The sequence below is a fragment of the Hypanus sabinus genome, chromosome 25 (assembly GCF_030144855.1).
Source record: "Hypanus sabinus isolate sHypSab1 chromosome 25, sHypSab1.hap1, whole genome shotgun sequence".
Taxonomy (NCBI): domain Eukaryota; kingdom Metazoa; phylum Chordata; class Chondrichthyes; order Myliobatiformes; family Dasyatidae; genus Hypanus; species Hypanus sabinus.
Genome location: NC_082730.1, coordinates 7,196,615 through 7,223,230, shown reverse-complemented (window position 1 = coordinate 7,223,230; position 26,616 = coordinate 7,196,615). Strand labels below are relative to the sequence as shown.

Here is a 26,616-nt window from a genome sequence, read left to right as displayed (position 1 = left end):
GTCCAAAATGATGACAGATTGTTCCCTTCATAGATGCTGTGGATCACACTGAGCTCCTCCAGCATTTTGTGTATGTTGCTCAAGATTTCCAGCATCTGCAGAATCTCTTGTGTCTCTGCTAGGTGTTGTGCCCTTTTTTTGGAAGGTTCTGCACATTTACTTGTTGATCATACTACTGTACAGAAGGTACCTGCACTTACTCTGAAGGTTCATTATTGTAGAAGCCATTCTTTGCTGTTGCTCCTCGGCTTTTTGTAGTTCAGCTGCAGGAAAGAACATTAATTATTATTTACCCCACTCACAGTACAATAGTGTCAGCAGTTGTGTGTGCATTTAATGGTGTCAGTTGTGTGTGTTGTTAATGGTGTCAGGTGTGTGTTAACAGCGTCTGTTGTGTGCACGTTTTGTGTATGTTAATGGTGTCGGGTGTGTGTTGTTAACAGCGTCTGTTGTGTGCATATTTTGTGTGTGTTAATGGTGTCAGGTGTGTGTGTGAACAGTGTCAGTTATGTGTGCATTTTCTGTGTGTGTTGCTAATGGTGTCAGGTGTGTGTGCATTTTATGCGTGCTGTTAACAGTGTCAGCTATCGCACACTGGGCAGCACTCAGTGACTCACTAAATCAGTAGTGCTGAGGTCAAGAGCTTCAAGTCCCTAAGTGTGAACATCACCAGTAGCCTGTCCTGGTCCAACCACTTCGATGCCACGGTCGAGAAAGCTCACCAATGCCTCTCCTTCCTCAGGAGACTAAAGAAGTATGGCATTTCCCCTTTGTCAATATCTCAGAAGATTTCTCCTGGACCGAGAACACTGATGCATTCAGGAAGAATGCACGCCTGCATTTCTATTATGAATTTGAGATTTGGTATGTCACTAAATTCTCCGGCAAGTTTCTACACTTGAAGTGTGGAGGGCATTCTGACCAGTTGCATTGCCACCTGGTATGGAGACTCCACTACACAGGATCGCTAGAGACTGCAAAGGGTTTATAGACTCAGCCCACTCCATCATGAGCTCAACTCACCCCACTATTCAGGACATCTTTAAGAAGGGAGGTTCTACTGCAGTTGTACAAGGCCTTGGTGAGACTGCATCTAGAATATTGTATGCAGTTTTGGTCCCCTAATCTGAGAAAAGACATTCTTGCCATAGAGGGAGTACAAAGAAGGTTCACCAGATTGATTCCTGGGATGGCAGGACTTTCATATGAAGAAAGACTGGATCGACTAGGCTTATACTCACTGGAATTTAGAAGATTGAGGGGGGGGATCTTCTTGAAATGTATAAAATTCTAAAGGGATTGGACAGGCTAGATGCAGGAAGATTGTTTCCGATGTTGGGGAAGTCCAGAACGAGGGGTCACAGTTTAAGGATAAAGGGGAAGCCTTTTAGGACCAAGATGAGGAAAAACTTACAGAGAGTGGTGAATCTGTGGAATTCTCTGCCACAGTAAACAGTTGAGGCCAATTCATTGGCTATATTTAAGAGGGAGTTAGATATGGCCCTTGTGGCTAAAGGGATCGGGGGTATGGAGAGAAAGCAGGTACAGGGTTCTGAGTTGGATGATCAGCCATGATCATACTGAATGGTGATGCAGGCTCGAAGGGCCGAATTGCCTACTCCTGCACCTATTTTCTATGTTTCTATAAGGGCAGCATCAATCACTAAGAACTCTCACCATCCAGGACATGCCCTCTTTTCATTATTACAACCAGGGAGGAGGCTCAGCAGCCTGAACAACAATTAAAAAACATCTTCTTCTCCACCATCAGATTTCTGAACAGTCTATGAACACTAACTTACTAGTCATTTTCTCTGCACTATTTCTGTAATATGACTTTGTGTTGTGCTACTGCCACAAAAGAACAAATTTCATATCATATGTCAGTGATAATAAACCTGATTTTGATGCTGATTCCCAATCCAGGCATACCTCTGCTGATTAGAAGCTGCTTTTGCTTGAGTTCATTGTCTTCTTTCAAGGCTTCGATTTCGTTCAAGAGTTCCTGGGTTTGATTTTCCACGGTCTCCAATTTGCTCTGTAAATTCCTGAGTACCATACCATCACTTTCTGCCCTCTGGGAAAAACAGTGATGAAGGGGTGAGGGAGAAAGATAAATGAGTAAATATGAGAGATTCCGCAGATGCTGGAAATCTTGAATAAGACACAAAAAGTGCTAGAGGAACTCAGCTAGTCAGACAATATCTATGGAGGGGAAGAGTCCTGATGATGGGTCTGGGACCTCCAATGAAAAAGTAAGCAATGTTGTACAAGAATTATTTTAAAGTAATGTGAAAAGCGAACAAAAGACAATGGAGTATCAAGCAACGTTCTGGAGCAATTCAGCAGGTCAAGCAGCATCACAGATGCTGAGTTCCTCCAGAATATTGTTGCTCCAGATTCCAGTATTTCCGTTTCTGGTGTCTCCAAACACAAGGAGATGGCGGCAATCTGAAGTAAAACCAGAAGATGCTCGGGATACCCGCCAGGCTGGGTAGCGTCTGTGGAGAATGAAACAGATTGATGGCTTTTCATCTTGGGCATGTCTATTTGAAATGGTCCTTCACAGATCTCAGTTTTGTACTGGGCAGTGAGTTTAGCGATGCTGGGCTGGGAAGTGGCCACAAGCAGTATGGGTGGTCATTGGAATCACTCCTGCACCCATCCAGTTACTTCCACTCAATACCACTCCTCCACAGTACCCACAACATCTTCAAGGAGTGGTGCCTCAAAGAGGCAGTGTCCATCATTAAGGACTCCCATCACCCAGGACATGCCCCCGTCTCATTGCTACCATCAGGGAGGAGGTACAGGAGCCTGAAAGCGCACACTCAATGATTCAGGATCAGCCCTTCCCCCTCTGCCATCAGATTCCTGAATGGACATTGAACCTATGAACACCACCTCACTACTTTTTAATTTGTATTTTTATCCTACTTATTTATAGTAATTTAGCTATTTTTATACTTTATATGTGCATGTACGTATATACAAAATCAGGAGATTTTTGGACATGAGGAGATTTGTCAGTGATTTTAGAAATGAAGTTACTGAGAAGCACATGAATTAAGGGAAGGATATAGGATATTTCGGGTCAAGATCCTCCATCAGAGGCTCTCAATGGCACTTAAAAAGCATGGGGATGGGCATTTGAATTGGCAAGATTCAATAGCCAATAGAGCAAGTGGTGGTAAATAGTAGATGGTGCTGTAGATACAGGTATGGATATGTGGATAATGGCATAGATAGTGGTATGAACATACGGATAATATAGATAGTGGTATGGACATGTGGATTATGGTTTAGATAGTAGTTTTGTCATGTGGACAGTGCTACAGATGATAGAACAGACATGTGGATAGTGGTATAGATATTAGCATGGAAATGTTGGGCCAAAATGCCCTTTTCTGTGCTAAACAACTGTATGACAATTTTGTTACTTTTCAATTATGTTTTCTTTAAGTTAGGCATGTTTCAGAGTGAAGGAGTCAGGGTCCACCGACAGAACGTTACCTGCAGCTTGCTCTCTACGATGTGCAGTCGATCAGTAGTCTGTGAGCACTGGGCTGTCAGTTCAGCACACTCAGCCATTGCCCTGTGATACGATTCTTTCCAGTGGGCAGACTCCTGTTCCACTTCCGTCAGCGATCTCTGCAAACACAAACACTTAGCATTCACCCATCTCTACCAGCCAGTTAGATCACACTCGGAATATTGTGCCCAGTTCTAATTGCCTCATTATAGGAAGGATGTAAAAACTTTAGAGAGGGTGTAGAGGAGATTTACCAGGATGCCGTCTGGATTAGAGAGCATATCACAAGAGGACAGGTTGAGCAAGCTAGGGCTTTTTCTTTCAAGGGAAAGAAGATGAGAGGAGACTTTATAGAGGTGTACAAGATGTTAAGAGGACAGCCAGAGGCTTTTTTCTCAGGGTGGAAATGGCTAATACAAGGGAGCATAATTATTAAAGTGATTGGAGGAAAGTATAGGGGGGATGACAGAGGCTGAATCGCCCTGCTAGGGATGTTGGAGAGGCTCATATGAAAATGGCTTTTAAGAGACTCTTCGTAGGCACAAGGATGAAAGAAAATTTGAGGGCTCTTTAGGACGGAAGCATTAGGTTGATCTTGGAGTAGATCTGGTCACCGAATCATAGGAAAGATGTCAACAGAATAGAGAGAGTACAGAGGAGATTTACTAGAATGTTACCTGGGTTTCAGCACCTACGTTACAGAGAAAGGCTGAACGGGTTAGATCTTTATTCTTTGGAGCGTAGAAGGTTGAGGGGGGACTTGTTAAAGGTATTTAAAACTATGAGGGGGATAGATAGATTTGATGTGGATAGGCTTTTTCCATTGAGAGTAGGGGAGATTCAAACAAGAGGACTTGAGTTGAGAGTTAAGGGGCAAAAGTTTAGGGGTAACACGAGGGGGAACTTCTTTACTCAGAGAGTGGTAGCTGTGTGGAATGAGCTTCCAGTAGAAGTGGTAGAGGCAGGTTCGATATTGTCATTAAAAAAAAAATTGGATAGGCATATGGACAGGAAATGAATGGAGGGTTATGGGCTGAGTGCAGGTCGGTGGGACTAGGTGAGAGTAAGCTTTCAGCACGGATTAGAAGGGCCGAGATAGCCAGTTTCCATGCTGTAATTGTTATATGGTTTTATGTTTATTACTAGTCGGCATTGTAAGGCCTGTGATATGCTGTACTTTTCTGTGTTCTAAATCTTTTGCTTTAATTAAAATTATCTGAAAATTCAAGCTCATACAGTTTCTTCAGCTTAGTGTGGCATAAGCATGAACTAGTGTTGTTTCTAGTTGCCCCTTTTTTATGCTATTTTGGTCAACTTTGACTGAGGCAGCTTGCAGATAACAAAAGGCACAGCACTAGATTGCACTGAATATGCCAGGGCGCTTTCCATTTTCGATTTTCTGCTTTGTATTCCGTGTTCTATCATTCTTATGTTTTTTTGCTGTCTGTGCGATTTGTTTTTTTGTGTGGGTGGGGGGTTCCATGGCTTTCTTTGTTTTGTGGCTGTCTGGGAAGACGAGTCTCAGGGCTGTCTGCCGCAGACAAGTAATCAGGTAGATAATAAACATACTTTGACTTTAGAGTTGTGCTTTTGGCTGCTGACTTTAGCAAATGCAACGTTGATGTGGCTGGTGAGATTCAATTTATCACCAAATGCACTTGTAAATTTCCATTGGCTGTTGGTGGAGAGCACTCTGACTGGGGTAGAGCCTCCAGTGGATTGTAGAGTCAGCCAGCTCCATCACAGGCACAACCCTCCCACCATTGAGGATCTTCAAGAGGTGCTATGTCAAGAAGGCAGCATCCATCGTTAAGGACCCCCAGAATCCCAGACATGCCTTTTTCTTATTGCTACTCCCTATAGGAGCTGGGGTGCAGATACTGTACATCTCTACCAAAGCGGGTCCTACCCCCCTCTAGCCCGCAGGTCACCCTTGGGCAAGGTGTAGCACCGCCTTAGCCCCCCAATCAGGGTGACATGAAACCATGGGAGCAGGTGGTGGATATAATGATGATGCTGTTGACAGTCAGGGAGGAGGTACAGGAGCCTGCAGACGGACATACACTCAGTGTTTTAGGTACAGCTTCTTCCCTTCTGCTAACAGATTTTGGTGCAGTCCATAAACCCATGAAGACTCCCTTGTTATTGTTTCTTTTTTGTTTGCAATTTGTAGGAGTTTTAGTCTTTGCACCGTACTGTTGCTGCAAAACAATAAATTCCATGCTGGGTAAGTCGGTGATGATAAACGAGTCTGACGTGCAGGTGATAGGAAATGCTTGCTCCTCTGTTGCGATCTGAGCTCGGTCTGACCGCGGCTCTCTTTGCTGGGCCTTTCTCAGCATCACCAGCTGTACCTGAGCCCTCTACACCTGCCAGCTCTGTGCCACTCACCTTCACATTGTCCAGGCTTCGTTCCGCTGTACTTTTCTCCTCGATCGCTCTCTGGAGCGATTCCTTGGCCATGTTCTCATACTTGAGTTTCTGTTCCTGCATTTCAATCATGCTTTCCTTGACACTGTCTCTTGAGTGATTCTGTTGGAGAAAGACAGAGGTGTTCCATGTAGCACCAGAGAGGAGAAGTTTCAATGGATGGATGGGAAACAGACATTGTGAACACTGAAGGCCTTTCATTTAGTCAATGGTCACCAGCACAATTTCTAAATTGTTGCTTGTACTTACTAATTACACTATCTGAGTTATAGGGGAAGGTTGAATAGGTTAGGACTTTATTCCCTGGAATGTTGGAGATTGAGGGGAGATTGGACAGAGGTGTACAAAATTATGAGGGGTATAGATGGTGTAAATGCAAGCAGGCTTTTCCCACTGAGATTAGGTGAGACTAGAGCTAGAGGTCATAGGTTCAGGGTGAAGGGTGAAATATTTAAGGGGAAACTTCTTCACTCAGACGGTGGTGAGAGAGTGGAATGCGCTGCCAGTGAAAGTGGTGGATGTGGGTTCGATTTCAACATATAAGAGAAGTTCGGATAGATACATAGATTGGGAGGGAGTAGTTTGTAGGGCTATGGTCCAAGTTGTAGGTTGATGGGACGAGGCAGAATAACAGTTCAGGGGGACTTAGATGGGCCAAAGGGCCTAGTTCTGTGTTGTATTGTTCCATGACATTCAGCCCATTAAATCCAAACTAGTCGCCAGAACTAGTCGCTCTGACCCTTTGCCCTTCCCTTTCCCCTGTAAGCCTGTGATGTGCATCCATAGGCTCCCCCTTCTTCCTTTGGCACCTTCCTACGTGAAGGCTTAACTTTACAGGGGCCAGCTAACTTTGAGATGTGGGAGGAAACCAGAGCACCCAGTGAAATCTCACACGGAGACAGGGTTAGAAAAGGACCTCGAAACTTACAAAACACAAACACAATCATAGAAAATGTAGACTCATGGAATTTGTTAGTTCTTTGATCTACATTCAGTCATGAGGTCTTATAAAAATAAAACAATATACAATATACTAAAGTATGGAATGATCTGATGATATACAGATATCATCCCTGTATCTCGGTACATGTGACAATAATAAACCAGTATTCATTTCTTCTGAATAAAATCTACAGCTTGACAGTTGAACTCTCTACATTCACAGTTTGCTGTTAGTCTCATTTTATCCCTCTGTTCCATAGCGTCATAGAAAAGTACAAAAGTAGGCCCATTAGCCCATCTAGTCCATGGTAAACCTGCACCAGGACCATAGCCCTCCATATCCCTACCATTCAAGCACCTATCCAAACTTGTCTTAAATATTGAAATCAAGCTTGTATGGACCACTTGTGCTGCCAGCTCGTTCCACACTCTCATGACCTGAATGAAGAGGTTCCCCCTCATGTTCCCCTTAAATTTTTCATCTTTCACCCTTAACCCATGACCTTTGGTTGTAGTCTCAGTGGAAAAAGCTTGCTTGCATTTACCCTATCTGTCCCCTCGTGCGTGATTTCCCATCATTGTGGGAAACTGCACTTTTTTTTTTGTATTTATTTCCGGCTGTAGGGTACAACATCTCACACGCACACACTTTACACTCAACAACTTTAAAGAATGATCTTATTGAACAATGAATTCCCCTACCTGTGCCCAGGTGTGTAACTGAGTCTCCAGTGACTGCAGTTTGCAGCGTAGCGAATCATCATTCAGTTGTACCTGAAATGAGGATTTACAGGTGAGCATAGACCAAGTGAAGCAGAGTGTGATGTCCAGCCCCGGGGAATTAATCTCAGCGACAGGCTGTGAGGATTCTGTCAGTGTTTACACCAGCATTGTAACAATGGGAGGGGATTCCAGCAGAAATGCAACCCAGATTTTGGAGGTTGACATGGATTCAGTCTGATACTTGTGACACAGTGATTATCCATGGACCATCTACAGACCACATCAGACCATCTACTGACCATCCACCCATCACCCACAGATCATCCACAGACCATCTATACACCATTCATGCACCATCTATGGACTATCCACAGACCATCCATGGCCCATCCACACATCATCCATAGACCATCCACAGACCATCCATGTACCATCAATGGACCCCTTATCTAAGAAAGGATTTGCTGACATTGGAGAAGGTTCAGAGGAGGTTCACAAGAATGAGTCCAGGATTGAAAGGCTTATCATATAAACATCATATGTTTGATGGCTCTGGCCCTGTATTAACAAGAATTCAGAAGAATGAGGGAGCGATTTCTTTGAAACCTATCGAATGTTGAAAGGCCTCGATAGAGTGGATGTGGAGAGGATGCTTCCTATGGTGGCAGAGTCTAAGATCAGAAGGCACAGCCTCATATTGGAGAGATGTCCATTTAGAACAGAGATGAGGAATTTCTTTGACCAAAGAGTGGTGAATCTGTGGAATTCAGATAGATGTGTTAGGACAAGTCATTGGGTATATGTAAATTGGAAGTTGGTAGGTTCTCGATTAGAAAGGGCATCAAAGATTACAGGGAGAAGGCAGGAGAATGGGGTTGCAACGGATAATAAATCAGCCATGGTGAAATTACAGAGCAGGTTCAGATGGACTGAATGGCCTAATTCTGATCCTATGCCTTATGGTCTTATGAGTCTTGGTTCGACACGCAGCAAATGGCAACCACGTTATTCCTACCTTCCACGATTTCTCTGCAGCCTGCAGGACCGTGGCAAGCAGCTGCTGGAGGACTGCCATCTTCTGTTTCAGCATCACCTCACGGTGCAGAGCTTCCTATGGGGGGTGGGGGGGAGATGCCCGAGAGTCAGTACGAGCCCTCCAGCTCAATAATCAAACCGCATTGCATTTCAAACACACTTGATTACATCAAGCTACACCTTCAAACAGAGATCTACTAAATTAAAGAATTCACTGATAGTTGAAGATGGTTAAGTTTTGTTGTCCTTCAACCATACATGAATACAGCCAAATGAAACGGTGTTACTCCGGAGCCAAGGTGCAACACACAGTACCAACACAGTCATACACAGCTCAGAGCTCATATAGCGCATATAAGATAGCAGTGAAGTACAGTCACACCAAAAAATGTAGTTCAGGATCCTGAGTCAATGAACATTGCAGAAATCTGCGCTCGAACTCAATGTAGCTGGTCTTCTGCCCAGCCAACACTAGGGGGCAGCACTGACTCCTGCTTGAACCCCATGCCACACCTCAGCTGATGGAGCACACCAACTCTGCTGCCTCCCTCCTAGGTGGCTGTAAACAAGCGACACCACGGTTTGAGGCCTAATCCTCTCAACGACGGAGGCCACACTCGCTTCCTCACTGTCCACCAATGAATCAGTGAATCAGACTTGCAGCATACCACATTAACAATGTCCAACAGGGTCTTGCAATCACAAAAAAAGTGACTAAAGCAATCACTCGCTGTTAGACATGTCAGCGTTTACATTTTTAATGATATTATATCCAACTTTGCATTGCATTTCAGAGTTAGATTGCAGACGAATTACCTTCAGATACTCTGAGAGTTGCTGGATCTCCTGAAAAACATAAAATGCAGGAATTTCATGAAGGAGACAAAATTAAATTTTGATCTAAACCCATCAAGACCACACTGCTGGCCAGACTTCACCCCTAGTCTCCAACTAGGGCCATGTCCACTCCCATCCATCCACCTGAGAACATCACACCAGATAGTGTTCAGTTTGTCCCTCTAGCAACCAAAGTTGAGAAGTTTAATTTCCTCAGTTGTGTCTGCCACTTACAGTAGTTATTGGTGACTAGAGTTGCTTTATCCACTCACAGGTTGTGAGGGTTGAGCCCAGTTGCTCCTGAGCTGAGGATGGCCCCTTACCGAGGGAGGAGACGAGCCAACATTGAGTTTGGATGTGGACCCAGACAGAGACACAGACCAGGACAGGACTGCAGATCTATTTCCCTACGAGCCAGCTGGATTTTTACAACAATGCAGAGGGACACACGCGACGCTGGAGAAACTCAATGGTCAGGGGGCATCTTTGGAAGAAAATGGACAATTGATGTTTCAGGTGGAGATTCTTCATCAGGACTGGAAGTACAGCTGGTATAAAGAGTTGGAGAGATAGGGGTGGAGCGAGAGCTGGAAGGTGATGGGTGGATCAAGAGGGGTTGTGATAGGCAGATGAGGAAATGAAAGTATCAGATTAGTGTCAGAAGCTGGGAGGTGATGGGTGGATCTGGGGAAGAGGAGTTGATAGGCAGATGAGGAAGTGAGAGTGTCAGATTAGTGTTTGAAGCTGGGAGGTGATGGGTGGATCCATGGGAGGTAGGGTGATAACGTTTCTGCCTCTACCACCACCCCTGACAATACATTCCATGCACCCACCACACTGTGTGGTGGGTACCTCCAACAGTTGTCCCAGGGTGGAAATGGCTAATACCAGGAGGAATGTCAGAGGCAAGTTCTTTACACAGAGAGTGGTGGGTGCGTGGAACATACCGCCAGCAGTGGTGGAAGACATAGATAAACTTGGGACATTTAAGAGACTCTTAGACAGGCATGTGGATGATTTAAAAATGGAGGGTTATGTAGGAGGGAAGGGTTAGTTTGATCTTAGAGTAAGTTAAAAGGTCAGTACAACAATCTGAACCAAATGGCCTGAACTGTTCTGTAGTGTCCTACGTTCTAACATCTCCCCTAAACCTTCCTCCATTTAAATGGACATCCTCTGGTTTTTGTCATTGATGCCCTGGGAAAAATCTCTGGCTGTCCACTCTGTCTATGCCTCTTATAATCTTATACACCTCTGTCAGGTTGCCCCTCATCCTCCTTTGCTCCAAAGAAAAAAGCCCCAGCTCAATCAACCTTTCCACATATCAGAGATCAGGTGAAATATGCTCACTCTGTACCCGCTGTGACACCCAAAGCACAGGCAGGTCACTGCAGCACTGCAGCAGACAGAGACACCAAGCCCCATGGAAAAGACTGATGCAAATTTTCCTCACCTGATCCAGAACCGCAACTCCACATCTGTGAAGAAAAATACGACAAGAGCATTAAAGGCAGTCGATGGGCGGAGAGTGAGTCACAGTACATGGTACACCAGCCCGGCAGGGGATGCTAAGCTGTAGACTGTGTACCAATGTCAGCTACACATCAGGGCCCTCTGTTAGGGTGCCGTCCCAACATAAACGGCATCCTGTTTCTGCATTCGGTTTTGTAGTTGAGATACATCCGAGGATGTGCTGGGACACATCAGACACATCATCAGCGATGTAGCCTGGGGACAGGTAGTTCAGCATCAGATACCCTCGCCCAGGCGACCCAGCAGGGAGATCAGGCCCTGGCTTGTGTTCACGGGTCACACCTCTTGATCTAGACTTCCAGAGCCATCCGGAGGCTCGCTCTGCAGCCTCTGTGATGGTCCTTGGGCTCTTTTCTTTACAGCCCACACAATGCCAAGGAGAGGGTAGTATTTACTACCTCAGTGTACATACGTTATCTGCCCAAATGGCACACAAACTTAGACTTTATACTGTAGCTCAAACTCAAAGTCAGGTTTGCATAAATCCCTACATGCACAGTTGCAATGAAAAACTTACTTGTGGCAGCATCATAGGCATACAGTATTATATCATCAGCATTCACCAGAAAATCATAAATTGCACACACTCTTTACAAGCAAGAACACAATTAGAACAACATGAATTTAACTTCGATTAAATGTGGACATTGCGATTAGGTTCAAGAATGAAATGGCTGAAGGGAAGTAGCTGTTCTTGAACATTGTGGTGTGGGACTTCACGCCTCAGTACCTCCTTCCTGACGGGAGCTGAGGGAAGATGGCACGGCCTGGATGCTGGGGTTCTCTGATGGTGGATGTTCCATCTTGAGCTGGGGATGGATGTATCGGGATGATCTTGGTACTGGTGACAATAATCAGCCCCTGTGACCAGAATCTGACCTGCCTGGAGGTACATTAATGGGGTGAGAGTGGGGGGGGGATCACGGGAGAGTAGTGAGTAGTGTAACACTTTAGAGCACCAGGGATGGGGGGGGGGATTCGATTCCCGCCACTGTCTGTAAGGAGTTTGTACATTCTCCCTGTGACCGTGTGGATTTCCACAGAATGCTCTGGCTTCCCCTCACATTCTAAAGTCGTCCAGGTTAGAGCTGGTTAGTTGTGGGCATGCTCCGTTGCTTTCTGAGGTGTTTTAACTGGAATAAGTACTGGACACGAGGTAAATTAACTGAGATCCAGCCCAAAATGGGGGAGTCAGTACTTACTCTGTCTGCTGGCTTGCTTCCTTCTGGGACACATTTCCGAATCCATCACTGCCCGCTGGTGGGACCTGGGTTGCTGTTCACAAATGAAGTGAGAGACGGCAGTTCAGAGATACACCCCCTTTCTGAAGATTCAGGTACAACAATCCCAACAGCTCATAAGTCGTGTCCCACACCAACCCAAACATCTACTCAATCTCCCCACCCCCCCAGACCTCATCAAAACCTCCTCAATCCCCCACTCCCCAAACCTCCTCATCATCTCCTCAATCCCTCCCACTCCCCAGACCTCATCAAAACCTCCTCAATCCCCCCACTCCCCAAACCTCCTCATCATCTCCTCAATCCCCCCTCACTCCCCCAAACCTCCTCATCATCTCCTCAATCCCCCCAGTCCTCCAGACCTCATCAAAACCTCCTCAATCCCCCCACTCCCCAAACTTCCTCATCATCTCCTCAATCCCCCTCTCTCCCCAAACCTCATCAAAACCTCCTCAATCACCCCACTCCCCAAACCTCCTCATCAAAGTCTTCTCAATCCCCCCTCACTCCCCCAAACATCCTCATCATCTCCTCAATCCCCCCTCACTCCCACAAACCGCACTCTCCTGAATCCCCCTCACTACTGACCAACTCCCTCTTCATCTCCTCATTCCCCCCACTCCCATCTCACATCCTTCAATACACCTCATTCCCCCTTTCCCCATCATTTATCCCTCAGTACCACATCACCTTACGTTACTTCCTTGCTCCCTGGCACTCCATCATCTCTTCATCCCTCATTGCCCCTCCCTCACTCCCCTCTCACACAGGGGGTGGAGATTCAGAACCACCCCTCCCATTGACTGGAGCAGATCCAAGTCTGACAGATGTCTGTCAATGGGGGAGGTTGGTCACGGAGTGATCTAGGTCTCCTTTACTGATGGAACCGATCTGAGGAACGAGTGAGATCATCCTGTTCCCGTGTTGCCGCTCTCAGGGCCCAACAGGTGGAAGTTAAAGACAGAAGTTCAGGAAGCATTGTGTGTGATGGCAGGGTCCCTGTCTGTTTCAATTTTCCTTTGCTCTATTAACACTTAATACAACGATCATGAAGCAACAAGCTCTGTGCCTCTGTCCTGACTTCTGAGAGAGCCTTGGATTAAAAACGGCAGAATCCAACAGTGGGCTGGGATGCCCTCACCGTGGCAGCATGGTTGTGCCCATCTCTGTAACTGTGACTGTCCTTGTTAGGACGGGTCCCGTAACGAGATGTGATTCTGTTGCCTCTTGGGTTTGATGGTAACACTAAGATAAATCAGAGAGGGCCACACGCCACCAAACCAGGTTTCCACTTGGTGTCTGCGTGCACTATGGCATTATTAATATGCAAAGTACAAATTCCTGATCTTCTAGACATTAAAGCAGCTGTTCATTGATCAATAACAGAATGTAGCATTATAAAATAAATAATAATAGGACCCCCATAGCCCAGAACATGCCTTGTTCTCATTGCTCTCTTCAGGAAGAAGCTACACAAGCCTGAAGGCACACACTCAACAATTCAGGAACAGCGTCTTCTTGTCTGCTATTCAATTTTAGAAAACCTAGCACATTTATTTCTCAACATAGTCCCCTCCTACATTTACACACTTAGTCCAGCGGTCATGGAGCATACGGATCTTGGACCTCCAGAAAGTGGAGTTAATAACTCATCAGGGGTGATTGATAAGTTCCTGAGATGAGTTATTAACTTCAAACTTTCTGCACAATCACTCAAAGAGTTGACCTGCATGTGCATGTAAGGAGAGCTGTATAAGTCATCTCCTTCTCCCCTAGGCCATGAACTTATCAATCACCCCTGTTGTGTACACTTCCTGGAGGTCCAAGATCCGTATGCTCCATGACCATGCTGGAGAAACTCAAGCAACACTGTGATACAAGTCCTGATGAAGGCTTTTGGCCCAAAATGTTTATCCCTCTCCATGGATGTTTGCCTGCCCTGCTGAGTTCCTCCAGCATTTTAGTGTGTGCTAGTCAGGACATCCACACCCTCCAACCTGAGGTCCGGCCTTCTACTCATCACTACAGACAACGACCAAACCCCGAGCATATACCTGCTTCACCCACAAAATGCACCGGAGAAGGTCATGGACCGGCACGTTGGAACAGGAATGGGAATCAGAATTACAATGTTTGGTCAGCTTGAGGCTGATGATGCAGAGGTGCTCAATGAAGCAGTCCCCAAGCTTACAATGGGTCTCACCAATGCAGAAGAGGCTGCATCAGAAGCCCCGGACACAATAGACAACCCCAGCAGATTCACTGGTGAAGTGCTGCCTTACCAGCTTTACTGCTTCCAACTCTCACCTTTATCTCTTTTGGAGACCTTCTTGAAGATGGCATCGGTCTGGTTGAGTGTGTTGGTAAGGAAAGTGAGGGTCGAGTCCTTTGCTCCCCTCTGACTGAGCTGACTACTCAGTGACAAGCCACCATTAGCGAACCCGAACTGTGGAGAGACCTGAAGAGTGAGAGAGAGAGGTAGAGAGTGAAATCACTTGTATTGTCTGGTAGCAATTAAACTAGACCGAACGTGACTGAACATGGTGGCTTGCTATGTTAGCACTAGAATATATGGTGATACTTGTGGGCTGTCCCCAGCACATCCTTAGGTATTTCACTATGTTTTTCAATGTTCATTTGTTCATTATGTGCTGTGTTGTATGTCGTGGGTGATCATGGTCTTTCAATGACCCTGATTATTTTTAGCCAATCTTTCTACAGAAGTGGTTTGCCATTGCCTTCCTCCAGGCAGTGTCTTTACAAGACGGGTGAGACCAGCCATTATCTTCAGAGATTGTCTGTCTGGTGTCAGTGGTCACAGAACCAGGACTTGTGATCTGCACCAGCTGCTCGTACGACCATCCACCATCTGCTCCCATGGATCGGGGGCTAAGCAGGTGCCACACCTTGCCCAAGGGGGACCTTCAGGCTGGCAGAGGGAAGGAGCGCCTTACACCTCCTTTGGTAGAGATGTATCTCCACCTTGACACCCTGCTTTCAATGTATATATGATACATACATGAACTTGAATCAGATGGTCAAGACCCTTTGTCAAGACTGGAAAGGGAGGAGGAGTGGAGAGGAAAGGAAGGAGGAAAGGGGTGGAGAGAGGAAGGAGTAGAAGCTGGTAGGTGATAGGTGGAACCAGGTGAGGGGGAAAGATGGTGGGTGGGGGAGGGGGGGATGAAGTAAGAAGCTGGGACATGGCCTAATTCTGCTCCTATGTCTTATGGCCTTACAATAGGTGGAAGAGGACTAAAGAAGACAGAACTCGATAGGACAGGACACTGGACCACGAGGGAAAGTGAAGGAGGAAGGGCTCCAGAGGGAGGTGATGGGCAGTTGAGGAGAAAAGAGGGGTGAGAGGTGGGGTACCACAATGGAGAATGGAAAAAGAAGGGAGGAAGGTTGGGGGGAATAAGTAACCGGAAGAGACTTGACTTGACACAACTGGCTGAGGCTCTGAAGGAATTTCCTGGGTACCATTTACACTAGAAATGCCTGTTAAATGCCTGGGGTTTGTTACGCTGACCTGTTGCTCCTGTATCTTTTTTCCGCACCGACTCAATGCTGCTGTAAATCTCAATGGAAGTAAGCTTCTGTTGTTCAGACAGAATGTGGGCATGACTGGCAGAGACAACTTCCGCTATCAAATCTCTCATGCCTCCAGAAGCTGTCTTGCCTTCTAACCACAGCTGAGAGTGAACCACTGCATTGCCACAGAGACTAATATGTATCAGGAGGTGTACTCCTTTCCTGGGACAGGCCTTACAAAATAACCTGTCACAACAGAATTACCAGAGAACTACAACAGAGTAAACACTCAGCAAACACCAAAACACTAGAGGAACTCAACATTCAGACAGCATGTGTGGAGGGAAATGAACAATCAACATCAGCTAGCACAACCAGAGTACAAGGACAGAGATGAGGAGGAATTTCTTTATCCAAAGGGTGGTGAATCTGTGGAATTAATTGTCACAGACAGCCGTGGAGGCCAATCATTGGATATATTTCAAGAGGAGGTTGATAGGTTCTTGATTAGTCATGGCATGAAAGGAAGAAGGCAGGAGAATGGGGTTGAGATGGATAATAAATCAGCTGTGATAGAATGGCGGAGCAGACTCAATGGGTCAAATGACCTAATTCTGATCCTATGTCTAATGGTTATGGTTTTATGAAATGAAAGAGTGAAGATGGAGAGGTGAGGTGTCAAGAGTTGGCAAGCAATGGGTAGATCCAGGTGAGGGGGGAAGTTGATATTTGTATTGCCCTGGTTCATATTTTTACTGTAATGCTGTACGTATTTCATTTTGGTATTTCTGTAAGAGCTGCTTGTTTTCAGCTTGCTCCATCTCGGCTTGTTTTGGTTACTGTTGAAGATAAGGGATGATGTGGAATGCGTGCCATCCAATTAGCAGGAGGTTTTCTTGCTGAGGGACAATAAGGTTGGGTTTGTTCTTTTTTGTGTTTGGCGGGAGATGAAGAGAGAAGATGCCGGAGAGAACCAGTCGTAGCAACACACGATCCGGTGGGAGACCCATTTGTTCGAGACGGATTGCAACCGGCGTTCGGAGGGTGGTGTGGGCGTTCACACTGACAGGGGCCCAGCTCGTGAGTGACAGAGAGGTTCAAGATGAGCTCCAACTTGTGCACATTGGACTGTTCAGTTATAATGTGCCCTTTTCTTTTTGCTATTCTTTACTAACCCTTCAGTTAAATTAAGATTCATAAATGTAATTCCTTTAATTATATGCAATGCACCGTCCGTTATCTCATGGCATTAATTTGTAACAGGGTAGCAAGTTACACAGCATCCACACAGACTGGGGTTTGGGGTGGGATCGAGAGCGCCTCAATCTCACTACTGGGGGCCGGAGGGTGTCTTCCCTGGGCTTACACAGTCAAGGAAACCAAGGTATTTCATATTCAGCTCCTGCTGGGAATCGGAAGTTCAATACATTAAGTAGCTAATGCCCGTGATGAGGCCAAAGGGAAAACAACTACAACTTGAAAGTGGCTACACAGGTCGATAAGGTAGGTAGGAAGGCTTGTGGAATGCTTACTTTATTAGTTGAGGCATTGAGTTCAAAATCCAAGAGGCCATGTTGCAACTTTATGGAATTTTGGAATTCTGGAGTATTGCGTACAGTTCTGGTCGCCCCACTAAAGGAAGGATATTGAGGCTTTGGAGAGGGTGCAGAAGAGGTTTACCAGGGTGCTGCCTGGTTTAGAGACCACGTGCAATCATTAGAAGCTGGATAAACTTGGATTGCTTTCTCTGGAGCGCTGGAGGCTAAGAGGAGATCTGACAGAAGTTTATAAGATTGTGAGAGGCGTAGAAAGAGCAGACAGGGAGTATCTTTTTCTGAGGGTAGAAATGTCTAATAGCAGAGAAGATGCATTGAAGGTGAGAGGGGTGGGTTCAAAGGGGATGGGAAGGGTAAGGTTTTTTACTCAAAGAGTGGTGGATGTCTGGAATGTGCTGCCTGGTATTGGGGTAGAGGCAAGTACATTAGAGGCTTTTAAGAGATGTTTAGATTGATGCATGAATGTGAGGGAGATGGAGGGATATGGACCTCATGTAGGTAGGAAGGATTGGTTATTGGGGGTTGTTTAATTTACTTTCTAGCTGGTTCAGCACAACGTTGTGGGCCGAAGGGCCTGTTCTTGTGCTGTACTGTTCCATGTTCTATGTTCTAACTGTAGATGTCAGAATCTGAAATAAAAGCAGAAAAGGTTGAAAGATCTCAACCAGTTGGGCAGCAGCTACGGAAAGAGACACCAGTCAGTGTTTCAGGTCACTGCCTGAGTGTTGCTTTGAGATCCTTGTCTGCTCCTGACCCAGAATGTTAAGGTACTGTTTGAGTGGCTGGGTTGGCCCGTTGGCCTTCGTCAGCCGGGGGACTGAGTATAAAAGTGGGGGTGGTATGACGTGGTTATCTAGAACAGTGATGAGACCTCAATTGGAATGTTGTGTTCAATGTAAGAAAGGCGTCCTTCATCTTGAAAGGATGCAAAAAAGATTTACAAGATTTTTGTCAGGGCTTCAGGGACTGAGTTATAGGGTTGGGCAGGATAGGAATTTATTCCTTGGGAGTGTAGGAGACTGAGAACTGGATATATAGAGGCCTGCTCCCCAACTTTCCTCTATTCCCCACAGTGACCTTTTAACTCTTATCAACTGCCTATCACCTGCCCCTGGGACCCTGCTTCTCCAGCCCTTGACTTTTCCCACACAGCTGGCTACCTATCACCTTCCAGCTATCCTCCCTCCCCTCTCCCCACCCCACCTTTTTATTCTGGCATCCTTCCCCTTCCTTTTCAGTCCTGAAGAAGGGTCTCGGTCTGAAACGTCACCCATTTATTCACTCCCATAGATCCTGCCTGACCTCCATCATTTTGTGTGTGTGTGTGTTACTACTGTAGAGGCATATAAAGTCATGAGGGGCACATATTGGGTGAATGTGCACATTTTTTTTCCCAAAGGTTGGAGAATCAAAAACTCAAGGGCACAGGGGAGAAAGATTTAAAAGGGACTTGAGGAGCAACTTTTTTACACATAGGATGATATATATGTGGAGTAGGCTGCCAGAGGCAGTCGTTGAGACAGATAAAATAATAACTTATTAAAGAGAGTTGGACAGACATTAATTGGACGGGTGCCATAGTAACGTAGTGGTTAGCACAGCACTTTAGAGTACTGGTGATCTGGCTTCTATTCCCACCATTGCTGCCTGTAAGGAGTTTGTACATTCTCCCCATGACCACGTGGGTTTCCTCCGGGTGCTCCGGTTTCCTCCCACAGTCCAAAAATGTACCAGTTGGGGGGTTAATTGGTGATTGTAAATTGTCCCGTGATTAGGCTAGGATTAAATCAGGGAATGCTGGGCAGTGAGGCACAAAGGGTCGGAAGGGTCTGTTCTGTGTTGTATCTCAATCAATCAATAGATAAACAAGCAAATAAATAAATAAATAGACTTTATGTTATGGGCCAACACTGTCAAATATTGTAAGCACGCTATGTTGGTGCTGCAAAGTGTGGTGAATCTTGCTCCCAACACATCGTAGGTTGTGTTGGTTTTAACTCAAACGACGCACACGATAAATAAACGAATCTGAATCTGAAAATCGGGACTCACTTGGATGGGCACGGGCCAGCTGGGCCCAAGGGGCTGATCCCCAGTGACACTGTGAGTTCTTCCTGTATTTTCCGTTTTTGTATCAGTGCACAGTAGCGAAGTGATTAGCACAATGCTTGACAGTACAGGCGACCCGGCTCAATTCCGCCGCTGCCTTGTACATAGGTTTCCTCTGGGTGCTCCAGTTTCCTCCCATGGTCCAAGGATGTACTGGTTGGTAGGTTCATTGGGCTTTGTAAGTTGTCCTGTGATTAGGCTAGGGTTAAATCAGGGGTTGCTGGGTGGCCCAGCTCGAAGGACCAGAAGGGTTTATTCTGCACTGTATCTCAATAAAATAAAATCAAATATAAAATAAATACTTACTTCACTAATGCCTTCCAGAGAAGGTTTATTGTTTCTGTCTGACCCAGTCTGTGTGTGCAACAGACACAGGTGGATTACCCAATAACCCATTTGTTTTAAGGGTCACCAGAGAGAGATGCTGATGTGGACCCTCGATGCTCATACCGAGACGAAGGTGTGGTTGCTCAGGATGGTGGGCTGCTGGCACGTGGTTCATTCCCTTCATCACCAGCAGCTTAGGAGGACAATGCCACCTAACAGTGACTCCTTTGCTTGCCTCTTTGGAAACAGCTCTATTTCCATCTTGGATATCTCTTTATTCTCCTTTCAAGGATTTTTTGAAGACCCTGACCTGGAGTTGCGCACTGATTTTGGTTCTTTATGGAAATGGGTCTTGCCCTTGGCCGACCGCTTTTCGATATGCCGAGGATGCGGCCTGGAAGACCAGCTCACCTTCAGGGTGCTGGATTTTCATGGCTCTGGCGGCCGGTGGATTCGAGGCCAGTGCCACTGCCTGATATGTCGAGGAAGACGGAAGATCGTAAGCAGTGAGCTGGCTGCTGGCTGTGTGCCCAGAGACCTGAGTTCTTTGGGTACAGAACTTGGAAAAAGCGACGCAACAGACTTCTAACACCATAAATCAGTGAGTTGCTTTGTTACATCTCCCCATTCGCTGCAAAACGGGGACACCTCTTTTCCCTTATTAGGGAGAGAGAGAGCCTGTGGTGTGTCAAATACCGGGTGAACGAGTAGTCTTTGGGGTACTGCAAGTCTGTGTCTTATTGATGCTTTGCTGCACACATGAGTTCTTGGAGGGGTGGGGTGCCAATGCTTTTTTGCTGGTAGGGGAGGGGGGTGTCATTGTTTTGCTGCTGTTTATGCGTGGGGGGGAGTTGGGGGGGCTTTGGGGTTCTAACATTTAACCATCATTCATTCTTTGGGGCACTCCTATGTTTTCGTGGATGTTTGTGAAGAAAAAGAATTTCAGGATATATATTGTATACATTTCTCTGACATTAAATGTACCTTTGAAACTATTGAATTACAGCAAGATCACTGACCGAGGAACAAAATACTACCATGTGTTAAAGATCTGGGAGTTCAGAAAGCACCACAACTGATGCCAAAGGCCCGATTTCCCAGTGCTCACTCTACCTCCCTATTCCCATGGCACATGTTGGTCCTTGGCCTCCTCTACTGCTGCGAAGAAATCTCCTTCAGATGGGAGGAGCCACACCTCATATTCCATCTGGCTAGCCTCCATCATCACAAGGTCAGGCTCTCTTCTTGCTGCTGCCATTGGGAAGGAAGTACAGGAGCCTCAGGACTCACACCATCAGGTTCAGCAACAGTTACAACCCCTCAACCATCAGGCTCCTGAACCAGAGTGGATAACTTCACTCAACTTCACATGCTCCATCAGTGAAATGTTCCCGCAACCTATTGACTCACATTCAAAGACTCTTCATCTGAGATATTTGATAGTTATTCATTTGATTGTTTAGTCATTTATTCTTACTATTTCTTCTTTTTGTATTTGCACTGTTTGTTGTCTTCTGCATACTGATTGAACGCCCTAGTTGTGCAGTATTTCATTGATTCTGTTATGGTTATTATTCTATAGATTCATTGTGTATGCCCAGAAGAATCTCAGGGCTCTATATGGTAACATATGCTTTGATAATAAATTTACTTTGAACTTTGAACCTGATAGCATGAACATTGAAATCTCTAACTTCTGGTAATTTCTACCCCCTCCCCCTTCTCTCTCTTCCATTCCCCATTCTGGCTCCCCTCTTATCCCTTCTCTCACCAGCCCATCTCCTCCTGGATCCTCTCCTCCATCCCTTTCTCCCATGGACGACTCTCCTCTCACATCAGATTCTTTTTTCTTCAGCCCTTTACCTTTTCAACCAATCACCTCTCAGCTTTCACCACTCCCCTCCCCCACCCACACACCTTCCCTCTCACCTGGTCACACCGATCACCTGCCAACTTGTACTCCTTCCCCTCCCTCACCTTCTTATTCTCACTCTTTATCCCTTCCTTTCCAGTCCTGATGAAGGGTCTCGACCCAAAATGTGGACTCTTTATTCCTTTCCATAGATGCTGCCTAACCTGCTGAATTCCTCCAGCATTTTGTGTGTATTGCTGTGATAGCTGGTGCCCCGATAATGATCAAAGGACATGAATGTCAAATTTTGCATCGAACCTCAGATCACGGGCAAATGACACAACAAAAATCCCAGTCTCCTGTTTTCTATTGTTCTTTTCAAAGTTGTAAAGTTAGTTTTCTGCTTGGATGCTAACATGAGAGTGACTTCAACTTTTAGCAGACATCAATCCCTATACAGAGAGCTATCAGGGAGAGCTCAGTGCATCGTAAGATGTCGAGAGAGGCAGTGAGAGGACAGAATCTGAAGGATGCAGACCCAGGAACGTGGTTCCAGAAAGTCATCTGTTTCCTGAAGGGATGAGAAGCAATCTCTTTGGCCAGAGGGTAGTGAATCAGTAGAATTTATTGCCACAGAAGGCTGTCATTGGGTATATTTAAAGCAGGATGCCTGAAAGTATATTTAAAGTAGGTTCTTGAATTTTCAGGGCATCAAAGGTTATGGGGAGAAGGCAGGAGAGTGAGGTTGAGCCATGATGAAATGATGGACCAGACTCAATGGGCCAAATGGCCTAATTATGGTCTTATGGAAACTTCTCTCTCATGTAACTGATGGAAGGAAGTAGCCGTGTTCCACCCGGAGCGGCCACACCAGGATTCAGCTGAGTACAAGTGCGCTTGTGAATATGACAATAAGCTTGACCTTGGCCTTGAGTACATTAGCTGTGGGCCCCACAGTGGCGCAGCGGTTAGCGCGGCACTATTACAGCTCAGGACTTCGGAGTTGGGAGTTCGATCCCTGCGTCCTCCGGAAGGAGTTTCTACGTTCTCCCCGTGCAACGCGCGGGTTTTCTCCGGGTGCTCTGGGTTCCTCGCCCAGTCCAAGGACATGCGCCGTTAGTCGGTTAATTGTTCATCGTAAATTGTCCCATGATTTAGGTTAGGGTTAAATTGGGGGTTGCTAGGCAGCCTGGCTTGAAGGGTCGAAGGGGCTATTCCATACTATCACTAAATAAATACATACTGGGCATTTTGAAATCAGGTCACTATTTTCATCCATGGGGCGTGACCTACCAAAGACAAACAAGGGTTTTAAAATCTCAGCAAGCTTGGGAACCTATGCCCAGCAAAGGGTGTTGAAGGTGATTGATTGGAGATTTGTGCCTCTTGTTCCATTTTAATACACCTGCATTAATCTACCAGCTTCACAATGTTAAGTATGTCAGGGGAGGGGGGTATCTGTACTATCTAATGGCTCTGTAAGGTCAGTCTCCCTGTGGCTTATTGCTATCATTTGGACTGCCCTCTTGCTTTCTCAAATTCTGTTTCAAAGTTCAAAGTCAAAGTAATTTTATCATCAAAATATGCGCATGCCACCACAGACAACCCTTAGATTCGTTCTCTTTCAGGCATTCACAGTAAAAACAAAAAAAAACACAGAACCAATGAAAAACCACACACAAACAACGACATAAAACCAACGTGCAAAAGACAACAAACTGTGCAAGTACAAAAATAATAATGAATAAATAAGTAATAAAGAATATTGAGATCATGAGTTGTTGAGTTCTTGAGAGTGAGTCCCTACATTGCAGAATCAGTTCAGTACTGGGGTGAGTGAGGTTATCCATGCTGATTCAGGACCCTGATGGTTGAGAGTATTAGCTGTTCCTGAACCTGGAACTTTGGAAGATTTTCCTGGAACATCCCAGCATTCACACTTTTCCTGCTTGTGTCCGGGTGTAGTGGTGTGAGTACGATAGGTATAAAGATGGCTTTGAATGATGACTCATTCGATCTCTCTCCTTGAGGAGATCAGCCCTAACTAACTTCTATAAAATCAGTGATCCTTGTCTTACTTACAAGGCTTATTTCTCGTAGGGTGACACGGGAGAGAGCCATTGGCCACCAGCAGTACAACTACACTATGTCCACCTTGCACTAAAACAGACCCTTTCTTGTTCTGTGTTCGTTCTTGTTAATTATGTGCTTATTTTATACTGTTCCTGTATATGTTTTGTCTCTGATGTTAGGCCTCTGTGAGGCTCCATCTAATATTTTTATTTACTATTGTACTTGTGCGCACACTGCACGTTTAATAACAGTAGCTAGACAGGTCTGTGGATAGGAAAGGTCTAGAGACAGACAGGCCAAATGGGACAGGCTTAGAAGGGAAATGGGCTGAAGGGCCTGATTCTGTGCGGTATGACTCTTTGAATCTATATGTGTGTCTGGGAGACTGTGAGCTTTTAGAAATCCCGCCAAAGAGGCTGAGCTATTGACTGTGTACTAGGCCAGGGTGGGGAGGTTTCTCGTAGAGCCGGTGAGGGGGATCCATGCAGAGAATTGTGGTCTCTGAATCTGTGAACGCCAACTCTCTTGTGTTCTGGTTTCTGGACTGTAGTTTGATTGTCTCTTGGTGCTTTTCCTGTTGCCTGCATGGTGGGGGTTTGGGGGCGGGGTTGGTGTTTCTGCCGGCGTGGGGGTCAATACTTTTTGCTGCTGGTGTGAAGGGAAGGGGGCTTTAGACTTCGATGTTTCTGTTTGTTGTATGGGGTTTCTTTGTTTTGTGAATATCTGTGAAGAGGACAAATTTCAGGATGTGTACTAAATAAATACTGTACCTTCAAATCTTCAAAATCTTTGAAGTTCAAAGTAAATTTATTATCAAAGAATGTATATGTTACCATCTACTGTACTTCCTTGAGATTAATTTTCTTTCAGGCATTTACAGGAAGAATTTTAATAAGTATGTATAAACAAAACTAACTAACAACCAAAATACAAAGGAAGACAAACTGTGCTTAAGGAAATGGATAAGTAAGCAGCAAGTAAATAAAACAATTAATACTGACAACAGGAATTGTAAGGAGTCATTGAAAGTGAATGTATGGAAGTAATGTTCAGAGTAATGGTGAGTGAAGCTACCCACACTGGTTCAGGAGTGAAAACGCTTCCTGGTGTGAGCCCTGAGGCTCCAGTATCTCCTTCCTGGAGGGGTCCTTGATGTTGGGTGCTGCTGTCTTGCACTGTTTATTTTTAGATATATTTCTTATTGTAACTTACAGTAATTTATAACTATTGCACTCTCCTGCTGCTGCCAAACTAACAATTTTCACGAGGTGTAAACCTGACTCTGATTCTGATTCAGAAATGTAGACCGTCTTACCTGTGTTACTTTGATTAATGTTGGTGGTGATTGTGCTGGACTCCCAGTGTTGGCTCCTCCTACACCCTTCCCCCTGCAGGGCGCCACAGCAGGTGTCTTTGTCTTCGCCGCATTATCGTCCACCGTCAGGTTCCGCCGCTTCAAGAACTCCTCCTGCCGTGAGCTCTGCTCCGCGCCGCGCCGTTTTGGTGAACTGCGGCATGAGGTGACGTTGTTTCGGCCGAAGAGGCTCTGGCGGTTCTCGTGCCTGCGCTCGAGCTTCTCCTCGTAACTCTCAGTCACCAGCCTCCTCTTCTTGGCTGTGCCCACGCCAGCCTGGCTGAGACCCCGCTTTGGAGAAAGACCCGTCATCCTGAGAGGTGGCACTGGCCCAACAGACCTCCTGGCACCAACGTCAGTAACAAAGCGTTGTGTCTGCCTGTATCTGTAATCGTAGTGAGCAACGTATCCCAAGGCCACCAATGTTCCTGCAGGTGAAATTAGATCCAATATTTGCAAATAAAACAAATTAACCAGAGCAATTTCAGGTTACTGACTAAATTAGGGGCACCCAATGGTGATATCCAACAGAAATCATTATTTGGATTAGAAGCTGTTCTGTCGTGCGTAAGTAACTGAGGTTTCACAGCTGATTCAGACCAATGCGATCAATTGCTCACAAAAGCCATTGCTTCCCTTTCCAATGGAATCGTTCACGTGAAGTCATTCAAACCTTTCAGTTACCCCTCTCCCTCACCCCTGGAGGCGCTGCTGTCTGAAGCTCAGGTGTCCAACAGCATCTCAGCATCTCATGCCAGACCATGGAAGGTTAGTTGGGCCTCAGCCGCACGTGTCTGCCTGTTGTTTGTAATCCGCACACTGGACAGAGCCGGGGGTAGATCTGGATACAGAGACACTCGGGTGAATGGAGTCAGTCTGTGGATGTTGTTTCCATCCCAGCCTCTCCTCCTGATCCCTACAAACTCCGGGCTGAGTTGTCCTGGTCAGCTTCAGGCTTCTCCTCAAAGTGGGAGCAACATTCTGCTGAGAAGAGTTTTAGCTCTGGAGCTTGTCAGGTCTCCGTGCTCACACCGCTCTGCAAAGTAAAACAGGAAATATAACTCTTTTTAAAATAAACCACCTCGCTTCTAACCTTCTTCCTGTCTCTCATCCAGCGGACAGTGTGGTTTCTTGCCCGCTCTGACAGTTAGTTCACCGTTAGCCGCTCTGCACAGAGTTGGGCTACCAGCTGGAAAGCACCTTGGCACTGGGCAGTGGACAATTCCTTCTGTCTGAGCCTTGATGCAGTTGATCGAGTCCAGCTACTACAGTGTGGTGTGTTCTGCAGTTTCACCCTGGTTCTCGTTCCCGCTGACTCTGTTACACCCTTGTAGCAGACTCTATCTCAACCACACACTGCCAGAGATAAGCCAGTCACACCGGATATGGTTTGTCACAGGCCCCCGAGCCCTGTCAGATCTGTATCATTCTTTAGAAGACGGAAAGAATTTGCAGGAGAGCAACAAATGTAAAAACACCAAGAAATTAAAACAGCACACATCCTCAACAGAGGCCATATCTTAGACTCACCACACACC

The 26,616-nt window shown here is 45.9% G+C and overlaps 2 protein-coding genes across 3 annotated transcripts in view; one reads left to right on the top strand and one right to left on the bottom strand.

Moving 5' to 3' along the window:
* c25h1orf74 (chromosome 25 C1orf74 homolog) overlaps positions 1-10,927 on the top strand; it is a 37,331-nt gene extending 26,404 nt beyond the window's left edge. Inside the window, exon 3 of the mRNA XM_059950001.1 lies at positions 9,774-10,927. Within this exon, the coding sequence (XP_059805984.1) occupies positions 9,774-9,803 (30 nt within the window). The 3' untranslated portion in view covers positions 9,804-10,927. The remainder of the gene's footprint in view (positions 1-9,773) is intronic.
* Positions 1-26,416, bottom strand: part of LOC132380962 (TRAF3-interacting JNK-activating modulator-like) — a 47,755-nt gene extending 21,339 nt beyond the window's left edge. The window contains exons 1-12 of one of the 2 annotated variants that reach the window (XM_059949992.1): positions 26,172-26,416; positions 25,040-25,506; positions 14,581-14,731; positions 12,235-12,307; positions 10,953-10,977; positions 9,479-9,508; positions 8,643-8,738; positions 7,607-7,678; positions 5,924-6,064; positions 3,514-3,651; positions 1,933-2,077; positions 201-263 (exon numbers count right to left, since the gene is read on the bottom strand). In XM_059949992.1, the coding sequence (XP_059805975.1) occupies positions 201-263; positions 1,933-2,077; positions 3,514-3,651; positions 5,924-6,064; positions 7,607-7,678; positions 8,643-8,738; positions 9,479-9,508; positions 10,953-10,977; positions 12,235-12,307; positions 14,581-14,731; positions 25,040-25,390 (1,285 nt within the window). In that variant the 5' untranslated portion in view covers positions 25,391-25,506; positions 26,172-26,416. Of the gene's footprint in view, positions 1-200; positions 264-1,932; positions 2,078-3,513; positions 3,652-5,923; positions 6,065-7,606; positions 7,679-8,642; positions 8,739-9,478; positions 9,509-10,952; positions 10,978-12,234; positions 12,308-14,580; positions 14,732-25,039 lie in introns of both variants that reach the window. The other variant, XM_059949993.1, reaches the window with a different exon arrangement.
* Positions 26,417-26,616: the final 200 nt, after the last annotated feature.